This window comes from Temnothorax nylanderi, unplaced genomic scaffold, assembly GCF_030848795.1.
Source record: "Temnothorax nylanderi isolate EJ_2023f unplaced genomic scaffold, tnyl_v1.0 TNYL_tig0597_pilon, whole genome shotgun sequence".
NCBI lineage: Eukaryota > Metazoa > Arthropoda > Insecta > Hymenoptera > Formicidae > Temnothorax > Temnothorax nylanderi.
Window position 1 is genome coordinate 36,335 of NW_027249659.1, and position 13,322 is coordinate 49,656.

Here is a 13,322-nt window from a genome sequence, read left to right on the forward strand (position 1 = left end):
CGCCCGCATATCTGACACTGAGATGATGCAACGCTTGTAAGATTTCTAGCGAGTTCATTTTCTACACAGCGAGGTGGTGTTCGTATTTGTATAATTTTGGAGTTTACCTCTTTTGGAGTTGTCGCACTAGTGTTCTTGGTTGGTGACGGGCGTATCGGCAAGTTATTGAAGTTGTATTCTTTTCTTACGCCCTCTATTGAATAATAGGCTTTTGCTACTTCTCTTTCCTCCTCTTTCTCTTCTGTCTTGTTATTTTTTTTGCCACTGTTTTATTTTTATAACAATGTCACCGTCGGTTTTTCACTTTCGTCGTCGTCGTCGTCGTCGTCGCTTGTGACCAAATTTACGTAAGAGAGATTAGTATCGTAGCTCGAGTCGATGCTGTTGCTGCTACTGCTGCTGCTGCTGCTGATGCATTCGCTGTTGGTTCGCAAGACTATCCAGCGTTTCAATTTAAAAGCGTTACGTAACGCACAAGCAATTTTGTCCGTAGTCGAAACACGAAATCCGTGATGTGTGCAGCGTTGTCTGTACTCTCGGGCCTCCGGTAAACTTTTGAACGGTGGAGAAATTTCTTCCAGATTATATATGTTTCTGGAAAGTAGTTGACTCAAGTAACGAGCCTTTTCCACACCTCTGCAGTAGATGTAACGCACTTGTCGCGTAATTTCTCGCAGATGTAGGGTGAAACATTTGAGATCGGTTTCACCATCGAACCACTCGATTCCATGATAATCTCGCGAAAGCCAGTTATTCTCTCGTCTTGTCTTTTCGGGTAGATCGTCAAATGGAAAGGGCGGTGACATAATCCAGTGTCCGGTGATTGCCGCGTTAATCGCGACAACTGCGACTTCTTTCGGAATAAACTTTCCGTTGACATCACGGAAACCTTGTATATCGATGGCCAGATCCATAGTTTAAAATGTACTCTCTATTTTTTCAAGCGAAGCATCGACGTTCGTGGCTCGAGTGAAACTGAATCTCTTTCTTTTTGCAGGATTTTACGCAAAAAAATGACGATGGGTAAAATATGTAGTGGTGGGGGTGGGGGGGGGGGGGGTGAAAAATAAAGTATGTGAAATATTATTTGTCGACATTTGTCATTTATCCGGCAAAGTCGACGATGATTTGTCGAGAGGAGTCGATTTCTAGAACATTGTCGAACTCGGCGTAAACGATACAATTAACGGTCGCGGTAAGTGCTTTTTCAAATCGCACTTCTAATCGTAAACTGCCATGTTTCACAAGATTCCAATGGCCGGCGCAATTGGCGGATAAGTCGGGTGTAAGATCAAAGGCAAAAAGTGTAAATCCTTCGGCGTAATCTTCTCTGCTTATAGAATTACCCTCGTTCAAAAAGTGTATGCCGGTTCCCGAAAAGAGAGTGTGATAAGCTTCGACGTAGAGTGGCTCGTCTTTCGAGAAGCTCGGCTGTAGCGGTCTACTGGGAATTTGTATACCATCAGCGTACAGCGAAAAGAAATTTATACCGTAGTTTTTGAAATTAAACGGGTTTAATTTTCTATCTCCGTTGAACGCTCTGTTATCGACAAAACCGACTATTATTCGTTTCGGCAGTTGACCGAGTATTACATTGTCTATCGATTCTCCTACGAGACCAGCGTGAATCGTAAATGTTTTAACTTCGACTCTCGTAAGGGGATATTTGGCGGTAGTTTTGCTCAACATTCTCGCATGCGCGAGTAAAACGCCTGGGCTTATTTTTGCCCTTCTCACGAGCAGACTGGCGTCTAGAATGCGTATTTTCGACGTCGAAGTATTTTCCATAAGGCAAAACGAATCTTTCGAACGAACAAGTCTCATTCTAACCTCCACACCGTTAATTAAAAACTCATCTTGATTGAAAACGTCGCAATGAAGATGACCTATGAGATCTAGCGCATGTCCCTTGTGAATGTAACGAGCGCGTCTCACGAGAGCCGGATTTGGTGTTTCTGAATCTACGAGTGCGTCCATGAGTCCGGGGGTATCCATGTCCCACAGACAAGAGGTCAGATGGGAAGTTTTTGCGGGTGAAGAATAATTTAACAACGCCTCTATGTACGCGCGGTACGCGTAGGCGTTGTTTGGGGGCGAGACGAGCTTTTGATTGAAATATACGTCGATTTGATTGAACATGGAGTGTAGTAAATGATTTACAGGGCCTACTTTGAACGCAGGTCCGCCTGGTGTATTTGTTTGGCCGTCGCCACCGCCGCCTGCTAGGGGAGAAGTTTCTACGCGTATGCGAAGGCTCAACATGGTGTGCGTAAGGTCCAGGTAGTCTTCTCCGTGACCGGGTATGACGAATTCTATAGGCGCGTCGTCCCCGAGGGAAGTTATGGGCTTGTAATAGATCCATTGCGAGCTCTCGATACTAGTTTGAGTGGGCGGCAATGAGAAGAAATCGAGTTCGCTTTTTAAACACTCGCTCGAGTGCGTGTGGAGAAAAGCCATGCTTATCCTCTTTCTCCGCTCCTTGAATTCTTGCTTCGTGTGCGCGCGCGACGATTAAGAGAATATGTCGGATACGCTGCGTTTCTTGACGCTGACTCGACGACGACGTTGTCTCGTAGCGGTAGATGACTTTCTGTTTACAGCACGAGTCTTCTTCTTCTTCGATGATTTTTTGATCGTTATTCTCTTCCTCTGCTTGCTCTTTGACGATTTTCTTTTGTCCGTTTGAGGACGACGACGTTTACGAACTGCGACGCGACTGTCGTGGTTGCCGAAGGGAAACTGAAACGCTGGATTTCTTGCGGTTACTTTATACCCCGATCCCTTCATCATGCTGCTTATCTTCTCCTGGGCTTTTCTTTTAAGATTTCCACTCGATTCCTTGAGGCGAGTTTTGAGCGCCTCCTTCAACGGCGTATCATTTTCGACATCTTGCATCACATTGATACCCGCGCGTAAAGCTTCTTTACCGACCGCTCGTGCGCCTCTACTTAGGTAAGGCAGCACCTTTCTGAATAATCCTCCGAGAAAACTATCGATTCCGTGACCTCGTTGATAGGGTGCTCCGACGAAAACTCGTGGAATTCCTCCGCCTCGTCCACTCTGATGTGAATCGTAATATTCGTAATCCATGGCTCTGAATTTAGTTTTTATTTTTTTTTCGACGACAACACACCGCGTTGTTACTGGAAACGTCTAAAGTGCAATGTCACCGTCAGCGTCCTGGATTCGAATGGTATATTTTTTCCGAGTTGATCTTTTATATCTATTTCGAAATTTGTTTTGCGTAATGGAATATAATGCAGCTGGGAGAAATGTTTCACCTGATTCGTTCCGTAAGCATCCACGTGATTATAGCGGTATGTCTCGACCGGCACTATTCGGAGAAGAGGTGTTTGCGCGTCACCTGTTACATAAGGCTCGCAAATATCGCAATAAACGAACATTTTATCTGGAATACCGCGCTGCAAACTACAAGGTTCACGACTATAGAAAGCTGTTTCGCGCGCACCTCTATTTTCGCTAATATGGCCAAGTTTAATATATTTTGCAGTAAACGCTTGGTTGGAAAAAGGATAAATTGCGTAGCGTCTGACAGAAAATTCGCCATAGTATTCGGGATTATCGAGAAGAACATGACCTAAACCGAGTATTTGTAGAAGAGTATCGGAAAGGCACATATGATGTATTAGATTGCATTCACTTGCGTTACAAGTAATGCTGATGTGGGTTTTTCCTTCAGTCTTCTCTTGTTGATCTAAATAAAAGTGCGAGTCAGCTTGTTTGCATGCTTCATTAATCGCCGATATAAGTTCTCTGGTATTTTTGTAAAATCCGAACCAAAATGTGCTTTTTTTCGCCACCTGCACTTTCTCTTTTTCTTCTTCCGGTTTAGTATCGTAGAAGAGGATTTCATTTTCCTTATAGCGCAAGTGTAAAAGAGTACTGGGAAATTGAATCTCGCTAAGCGCCACTTCCCATTCACCGTGTAAGTGTACAGTTTGAGGTAATTCCGTAACGAATGACGAGGTTCTATTTTCTGGGAAATAGCGCATGCTGCTATTGCTCGGAAGAACCATGAGAAATTGGTCGTCCCTCATCTTGAAGAAGAGAAGTTAAATTCGAAGCGGGGATCCAAGAGTCGAACTTGCTGGGATAACCGCGCCAGCTAACTAACACCTGTTTATTAGCGCCGTGTCCCCTGATCTTTATCACGCGATCGACGATAAACTCTTCTTCCTGCAAGTTTTTCTCTACCCTAGCTAATTCCTGCTCGTAAAAAATACCGTCTATGACTTCATCCGTTAAATCGCTCAATTCGTACACGCGTGGTTTTCGCCACTCGAGAACGCGGTGAATTCGAAATATCTCTTCACTCCACCTCGCTTCGTATCCTTTCTCGAAGGTAGCTTTTGTTCTACTGACGCGAACGAGGTCTCCGACACTGTATTTAGCTTTTCGTGCGCGTTTCATCTTTTCGCTCGTCCTCCATCGTCGAATTATATTTTCGCGCGCGACACGAGCGTTTTCTCTCGTAACGACAGCCGGCTGCATTCTAATGGAGGAATGACGGGTGTGATTGTAAGCGCTTACGATATCCTGCAAAACATCGATGTAGCCCCGCGTATTTTTATGCGTAAAATAGCGCCACATTTGTTCCTTCAACGTTCTGTTGAAGCGCTCGACGACGGCAGCTTTGATATCCGGATTACGGGCTACGCGAAAACGAATGTCGTTTTCTTCCAGAAACTTTTGCAACGGACGCCCGATAAATTCTTTACCTTTGTCCGTTTGTAGGTATACCGGTACGCGCCCGTCACTTTTCGAGAGCACGCGCTGGAAAGCCGTCGTCACGTGATTACTCGTTTTGTCTCGTAGCGGTTCTACCCAGACATATTTACTAAGCACGTCTATAATCACCAGAAGATACTAATATCCGTCGTTGTAACTTTTGAGATTTCGGAGCTCGATCAAATCGGCCTCCCACAGATCGTCGATATTCGTCACGGTGTAATGCAACCGTGGAAATTTTCTGCGCGATGGACGCGATGGACGATGCAACGTGTAAGCGTCTTGCGTTTCGAGCCAGCGCGTGACTTCGTTACGGGAGAAATTCGGTTTAGCGGCGCGAGTCAGATTATCCGTTGCTGAATAGCCAGCGTAATGTCGCGGATCGTAGTAGAATTTTTCAAGTTCCGTCATTTCTGTTTACTCCAATCGAGTAAGCGTTTTTTCTTCGCCTGCTGCGAATCAACGCTACTTTTCGGTGTCTCTATCGGTGTGGAACTCCTGGGAGGTTGAAATGTCGAGATATTCGAAGAAGTAGCGGTTAATAATACCTTATTTCTCACCAGTACCGCGGGGACGTTTAAGACGCGAAGTAAACGTGCGAACTGAAGTCTCCCCGTTGCTTTCACGGTTTTTCTTTCGCGCATAGCCTCGTTTATCAGGTCGTCGATATTCGAATCTTTTATAACGCTGCCGTCTATAGTAACGAGTCCATCTTCGTTCCAGCTAATTCTACTCGGAACTGCTTTATCGAACAAATACTTTAACAGCAAACGAGCATTCGGACGATAAGTTTTTGGCACGCTATCCAGTATTCTTTTAGTGCTTTTCGACATATCAAAATTACGATCGTTCGACGCGACGGCAGTGGCGGCGGCGGCGGCTGCCGCGACGTCATTTTTCGCCATAATACCGTTAGAGTGTAAAGTCGATTCAAGATCGCGCGTTGTCGTCGTTTCGTAGTCACCGTCGTCGTCGTTGTCGTCACGGACCACGCGAATATCGCTATCCACATTTTCGTCTTTTTCATCGTTGCGCGCGTCCCGATTTCGCTTTCGCGCTACGCGAACAAAGTGAAGATATCGCCAAAGTGCCTCTTTATATTTTTTCCATTTCTCCCCGACGTCGAGTGGCAAGGGTGAATTAAGAATGCGACCCATCTCCTCATCGAGTCGCGATAGAGGTGTCCCGGGTGTACGCACGGTAATATTTGCGTTCTCCGAATTTTCGCTGTTTTCCATCATTCGTTCGCTACGACGGCAAACGCAGCGGGGGGAGCGTTTTGTTGCGATAATTGACGCTGCATTCTTTCGAGATTTTCCGTAGTGATCAAAACCATCTTCTTTGCCCTTTCCATAACGCGCCCTTTTAATCTCTACCGCCGATAATCCGCGACAGTAAGGCGGTTAATATAGGTCCGATAATATAGGATAAGAATCCGCCTCGTTGTACCAACAGCTTTCTTTTATCCTTCAAATTACAGCATTTTGACGCGATGCGACGCAGTGTCGCTTTGTATTTGCTCAATCGATTTTTTTCACGTCGCTCGAGCGGCACGTTACCTTTGAGCGTGTTGAACACGCATTCGCCGATACACCGTATTAATTTATCGTCTGCGGTCCGTAAAAAGGTCGCGCGTTGATTTTTGTTCAAATACAGCAACGCCTCGAGAAGACAGATATTTTTCTTTCCGATCGAACGTCTGGCGTTTTTCGTCGCTCTGTCTGATTTCGCGTTATTTTCCTTCTTTTCCATCGCGAGAAAACTGACACGACTGACCAGCGCGAGCGCTAGTGCGCGCCTTTTATACGTAACCGTTGGAAAATGATCTACGCGGTACGTAGACGAAATGTGCCGTATCGTCGGGAAAGATGCACGTTCGAAAACGATATTCGTCCGGAGTTGATTGTTTCAGATCGAGTAGTAGATACCCGTGCGGCCTCGACGTGGCGTCGTAGTATGCCTCTTCTAGAAACTTTGGATCATTGGGAAAGACTTGACGCGCTAAATGACGAATTTGCGCACGATCGCGAGGATTCTTGAAAACTACGATGTAATTTGCATTGAGCGATATATCGCGTTGCCCGCGTCCCTGATGAAAAAGATTTTGCGAGATGAGAATTACGCTGAGATTCTTATGATGACTGCCTTTGGTAAAGAGATCCACGATCGCGTCGCTCGATGACGATTCTCTCATAAGATCGTCGATTATCACCAATTTTGAGGAAAGCGGATCGGCTGAATAATCTTCCGGACGTGGCAATCCCTCGCGAAATTCAATTATATTTTTTTTCTTCGGCACTGCTTCCTCGCGCGCGTCGTATTGTAATTGACGATAAGCCTCCTGCCACTCCGCGTAATAAAACAAAACTCTCTCGAAACGTACGTCGGACATGTGAGATAATTGTCGGAGAAAGGTTTTCACGAAGATCGTCTTCCCGCAACCGGTGGGTCCACACACGATCGACGTCCAGGGATGTTTCCAGCGCACGTCCATTTTGCGAAATGATCGACTCGAATTCCGTGCGTGACTTCAAAAAGAATAATTTGTGGAGGAGAGGGGGGCGGGAGGGGGGAATAAGCTAATCAACGGCGGCGGCGGCGGCGGCGGCGAACGCGCGCACCAGCGTGTCCCCGCAAACGCTCGCGCGAGCGAACATCACCGCGGCCGTCGATCAGCTGATTTGCGCGCCGCGGTGGGCATAAGCTTATCCCGCATGTCTGAGCTTATTACGATTCCGCAGCGAGAGCATCGCGATCGACGAGCTTGTACAGGGTGATGCAGATACATATTAGGCAGTACGACGGGTTGCGCGGCAGATTTTGCAGGGGCAAGCGTGGTAGGTAACGGCTCAGTAGGTAACGGCATATACATATACCGTCAGAACCAGGGCCTACAAACTCCCATATATTTCGCGTTGCCAGCATTACTAGTGCCCTCTGAAATAAGGGAAGGCGACTTATGAACTATAAATGCAAATATACGATGGACGATATTGGATGGTAAAAACGGGTAGAGGTAATCAAGGATTCGCGAACTGACAGCGAACGTGTTCAGGAAGACGTGTGTTTTGGTGTGTTTCGTCTCAAGGAAGCCTTTATCTGCCTTTATCCGCCTTTCGGGCATTTGCCTGTTTGGCGTACGTGGCCGTATCGAATCCGTGCCTTGGATTCGGGTGTTATTTCAATACAAGAAGAAGAAGAAGGTAACTATCAAGGCACTATTATACTGTGGCACTATCTCTTTGTTCTTGTTTGGAATAATTGATAAATTACATACGGTGTATGTACGATTTATTCTGAGAAGAAGAAAGTTCTTTTCCAATATAAGGTTTAATCAACTTTATTTTTCTATACATAGTTATTCTAAAAATAAATATAGCGCATGTGAGTCATTCGTATTTGACAATAGATTTTTTATTTCTTGAAATTGAAACAAATATTAGATATTATAAAGCATTATTACTGCTGTAACATTTATAAAGTAAATAACTTTAATAAATAAAATAGCGAAATGGAAATACGAAAGACGCAAATGTGCTTATAGAGTTATAATTTAAAAAAAAGTCTTAAATAAAAGTAAAAGAAATTTACATAAATAGAACGCTATATTTTGGAAAATTTAAAAAATATATTTTTTAAATATTGTAGATTGCATAAATAGAAGATAAAACATAAAGAAGTAATTACAATGGGGAAAGCGTGCTGCGTTAAAAATTGTTCATCAGGTGTTAAAGTCCCTTCTCATAGATTTCCCAAAAATTTACAACACCGTATACAGTGGCTGCAAAGTTTAAATATGGAAATGTTAGAATCAAGCAAAGTTGATAATTTACGAGTGTGCTATAAACATTTTAAAGAAGAGGACTACAGTTGTGCTCCTAGGAAGAGAATATTAAAAAGTAATGCTATCCCATTAATGAATATAGCAGAAAGCATTAATAATATAACAAATGTAACAATTAACACAGCAACAATAGATTTGTCACATGATACACTTGAAAATCAAACAAATCAAGTGGAAAATGAACAAAATAATTGTGAAGAACCGTCTAATCATTTCGAAACTGAAGTGCATGATACAAATAATTTAAGTAACGAATTACTCAGGCAACAGTTGCCTTCTCAATATCCAGCCTCAAATTGTGAAGAACAGTCTAATCATTTCGAAACTGAAGTGCATGATACAAATAATTTAAGTAACGAATTACTCAGGCAACAGTTGCCTTCTCAATATCCAGCCTCAAATTGTGAAGAACAGTTTAATCATTTCGAAACTGAAGTGCATGATACAAATAATTTAAGTAACGAATTACTCATGCAACAGTTGCCTTCTCAATATTCAGCCTCAAATTGTGAAGAACCGTCTAATCTTTTCGAAACTGAAGTGCATGATACAAATAATTTAAGTAACGAATTACTCAGGCAACAGTTGCCTTCTCAATATCCAGCCTCTAATTGTGAAGAACCGTCTAATCATTTCGAAACTGAAGTGCATGATACAAATAATTTAAGTAATGAATTACTCATGCAACAGTTGCCTTCTCAATATCCAGTCTCACATAGTAGACCTGAACTAGAAGAAATCACACGTAAAAGTTTATTGTCTCCAAAAGCTAGAAGGTTCTATGACAAAACGGTAAAATTAAAAAAAGAAACAAGACGGTTAAAAACAATTATTAAACGAAACAAAGAACAAGCCAAAGAACGAGCTAAGTCCAAAACAATTAAGTTACGCTCAATCAATTCTAAGGGACAAAAAGATAAAACTGCAATTGTACGACAGCAGTTTATAAATATGATACTAAGAAACAACGATGTAGCCCCCCAGGTAAGAATCGAAAAGCACAAGAAGCACTAAAATCAAATATCTAAATCTATGAATCTTATGCATGTTACAATTAGAAAAATTATTTGTAGTATTTTTCATTTAAAAAATGATGTAATTTTAGAAATACTTAAAAATCAATTTAACAATTAGATTACATAAACAAAAATACATTAATTTTAATATAATAGAAATAATGTGTTTGTGAGCTAATAATAATACATAATATGATGTGTGTGTGTGTGTGTGTGTGTGTGTGTGTGTGTGTGCTTAAATTGGAAATTTTGAAGATAATATTTAGCATTATTGTGTGTAAACTGTTTATTTGTTTTATTTTAATATTTGGTATAATTGTGTGCAGGACACTTATACGTATATAATTCATATATATGTTTTTGTCTGATTTATCATGATTTATATATAAGTCTGATTGTCATGATTTATATATAATTCAAAATTATTACATTTTTCTGTACTATTTACACATATTTAATAATTATTTTACAGAGAATAAGCTATTGACATTAATTATTTTATGTCTTAATATGAAATTGTGTATGCTTTTTAATTGTTATTTCATAGGCAAGACGGTATACTATAGAAGAAAAGTTGTTTTGTACTGGAATTTATAAAAGATCTCGTTCGTCATATACTTTTTTTTCCAAGTACCTGCTGTGTCCATCCACTAATACATTAAATACTCAGTTAGGACGTATTCCTATTGATACAGGATGTAATAGTATTATATTGAAATATTTAACACAGATCACTAAAGAAATAAAGGACAAGAAAGATTTGCATTGTGCATTGATTTGGGATGAAATGTCAATACAACCTGGCATTCAATACGACAAGAAAAACGATAAAATCATTGGTTTTGAAGATTGGGGCTTCAGAAGAACCCGAAAATTTGCTGACCATGCAATAGTCTTTTATATGAGATGTCTTGCATCAGGCAATCATATGCCCATTGGTTATGGTTTCTGTAATAGCACCACAACTTCAGTACAACTCTCGAGATGCATAAAAGTGTGGATAAGGCGAATTATTAAAACAGGACCAAATCATACCAGTTGCGACTATATGTGATCAATCGGGATCCAATATCGCAGCTTTAAATTTATTGATCGAAGAGAGTAAGCGATTAACGCTTACGGAACGTACCAATTTCAGTAAGTAAAGTTGATATGTATATATTTTTATCTTTTAAATCATTTAATTTTTTGTATTGCCTATTATTTTATGTATGCATTTTATGTACATTTCTATACTATGTTTTTATGTAACATTTTATATTCAATAAGCATTATTTCATAAATTTGCAGGCAAGACTTTCATATTAGACGGACACGAAATTATTCCATTTTTTGATTACGTTCATTTACAAAAAGGAGTCAGAAACAATTTATTAACAAAGAATCTTCTTATTGACAAATATGCAAAACAAAACGAAAGAAAATATGCATGTTGGGAAGACATCATAACAGCGTACGAAATGGATAAAAATTCTTTTTTTAGACAGCGACAAATGCCGAAACTTTGTAACAAACATATTTATGCACAAGATATTCCTAAAATGAAAGTAAAATACGCTACACAAGTTATTAGTCATTCAATGGCCAATTTTATGGATGTTGTATTGACTTTAAACTCAGGTAAGAAATACTTATTATTAACATAGTAATACGTCAATTGTTAAAGAGTAATATATATCACTAAATTTATTATTTAAGCCTAGAGCACACGATGCTTTTTTACCTGCTGGATAGCTTGCTCGCGCCTGTGCTACGCGTCCTGATTGGCTCTTATGATTGTAAGAACCAATAAAAACCAATCAGGACGCGTAGCACAGGTACGAGCAAGCAATCCAGCAGGTAAAAAAGCATCGTGTGCTCTAGGCTTTTTTTAGTAATATTATATTTAGTAATAGTATATATTAAAATTAACTTTATCACACACGACATACATACACACACACACACACTTACATACGCACACAAACGCAAACGCACGGACGCACGTACACATTCTCTCTCTCTCTCTCTCTCTCTCTCTCTCTCTCTCTCTCTATCTCTCTCATTACTCTATTCTCATATTTAATTATAGGTATTCTAAATACCAAAAAAGGTGAAATGCATTTTTCTCAGAATGCCTCTACAACATGTCAGACAATTTTATTTTTTGACGACTTGTTTGATTCTTTTAATGGAATAAAAAAACAAGAACTTACTAGTATCATCTCCCAAACAAGTAAACATTTGTGCTTTTGGAAAAATGCCATTAATAAACTAAATCGAATGGAATTTGTGGATAAAGGAACTCATGAACCAATACGAAGGAATAAACCGAAATGTATCATAAATTGGATATGGACAATTAAAAACTCTTTACATTTATGGAAAGTACTTCGCAATGCAGGATTTTCACATTTCAATTTGAAATATATTAATCAGGATCCAATAGAAAACTTCTTTGGACAAATTCGTGATCATGGCCATAGAAACACCAATCCAACACCATTTCAGTTTAGCACTGCATTTAAAGCGCTAATTACTGCAAATTTGACGTCCCGTCATTCTATTTCTTCGAATTGTAAAGAAGATGAATGTACTTCCTTTGCATTATCACAAATGTTACATGCCAGCGAAATTGTAGCAACGTCTCAGGAAGAAACAAGTGTAGAATTTGAGGAAGCTGCGATACCTTCTACCAATGAGAATAACTTATTTATTGAAGCTCAAGAGATAGTGGATATCATTATTAAAAAATCTTTAATACAATGTGCAGAGTGCCTCAAAATAATCAGTAATAATGCTACATTAAATGACATTCGACAAGCAATAGACATTGTTGAATTGAACTTTTCTACATTTTGCCATGAAGGAAAACTGTGCGAAAAATTAATTGCATTAATGGATACCGAACAATTTTTGACATCACCAATGCATTGTAGTTCACTAAGGATCATTATAATTCACACAATTGCAGAACGGTTTATTACAGAATGGTGCAAATTTGTTAATAACATACTATGTAAAAAAATACAGCATGTTCAATATGGAAATTATATTTTTGATAACGCTCAACGAATGTCTACAAAGTATTTAAAAAAAAAATAAATTGTAAAAATATATGTACAACGTATAAATATATATTTGAATAAACTATTTATTACAAATATAATTTTATATATCTTTTCTTTTAATTTAATATTTTATGCTATTTAAAACGTGTAAAAGAAATATATATATATATGTACATATATATATATAACTGCCGCCATACTGATTTTTAGTTCCATTATTAGTGCCCTCATATCAGAGGGCACTAGTAACGCTGGCAACGCGAAATATATGGGAGTTTGTAGGCCCTGGTCAGAACTCTTCAACAGTACACAATATTTATGATAAATATTCATAAATATTTATTACTATTTATTTTTTAAGAATATTATATAAATATTTTTATAATAAACCTTTATGATCTATTCAATCTAAGATTACGAAAATATTTATAAATTACATATTTTGGTAAATATTTATAAAGCATTCAAATAATTATTATAAATATTTTATAAATATTGTGTGCTGATCTCGGTGCTGATCTCGGAATCTCGGTTACTGATCGAGTGCCTTTATATCAATAAAGTGTGCAACGTTCCAATTATGACGGATTTGGGTGATAATCATTTTGTGATTATTATAAGAGGAGCCGAAACGACAAATAAAGATAAAAAATTAAATTTTAT

The 13,322-nt window shown here is 39.5% G+C and overlaps 3 protein-coding genes and 1 pseudogene across 3 annotated transcripts in view; 1 reads left to right on the top strand and 3 right to left on the bottom strand.

Moving 5' to 3' along the window:
* Positions 1 to 13,322, bottom strand: part of LOC139784209 (uncharacterized) — an 86,323-nt gene that overhangs the window by 19,089 nt on the left and 53,912 nt on the right. The window lies entirely within an intron of this gene.
* On the bottom strand, positions 1,105 to 2,457 carry LOC139784213 (uncharacterized protein F54H12.2-like). The gene is made up of 2 exons (XM_071723381.1): positions 1,511 to 2,457; positions 1,105 to 1,441 (listed from the first exon to the last, which is right to left on the bottom strand). Exons 1-2 carry the CDS (start codon positions 2,455 to 2,457, stop codon positions 1,105 to 1,107), a joined length of 1,284 nt encoding a protein of 427 aa, XP_071579482.1.
* Positions 6,511 to 7,243, bottom strand: LOC139784208 (uncharacterized). Its single transcript, XM_071723377.1, has one exon. It carries the CDS (start codon positions 7,241 to 7,243, stop codon positions 6,551 to 6,553), a length of 693 nt encoding a protein of 230 aa, XP_071579478.1. The 3' UTR covers positions 6,511 to 6,550.
* Positions 7,526 to 12,535, top strand: LOC139784214 (uncharacterized; annotated as a pseudogene).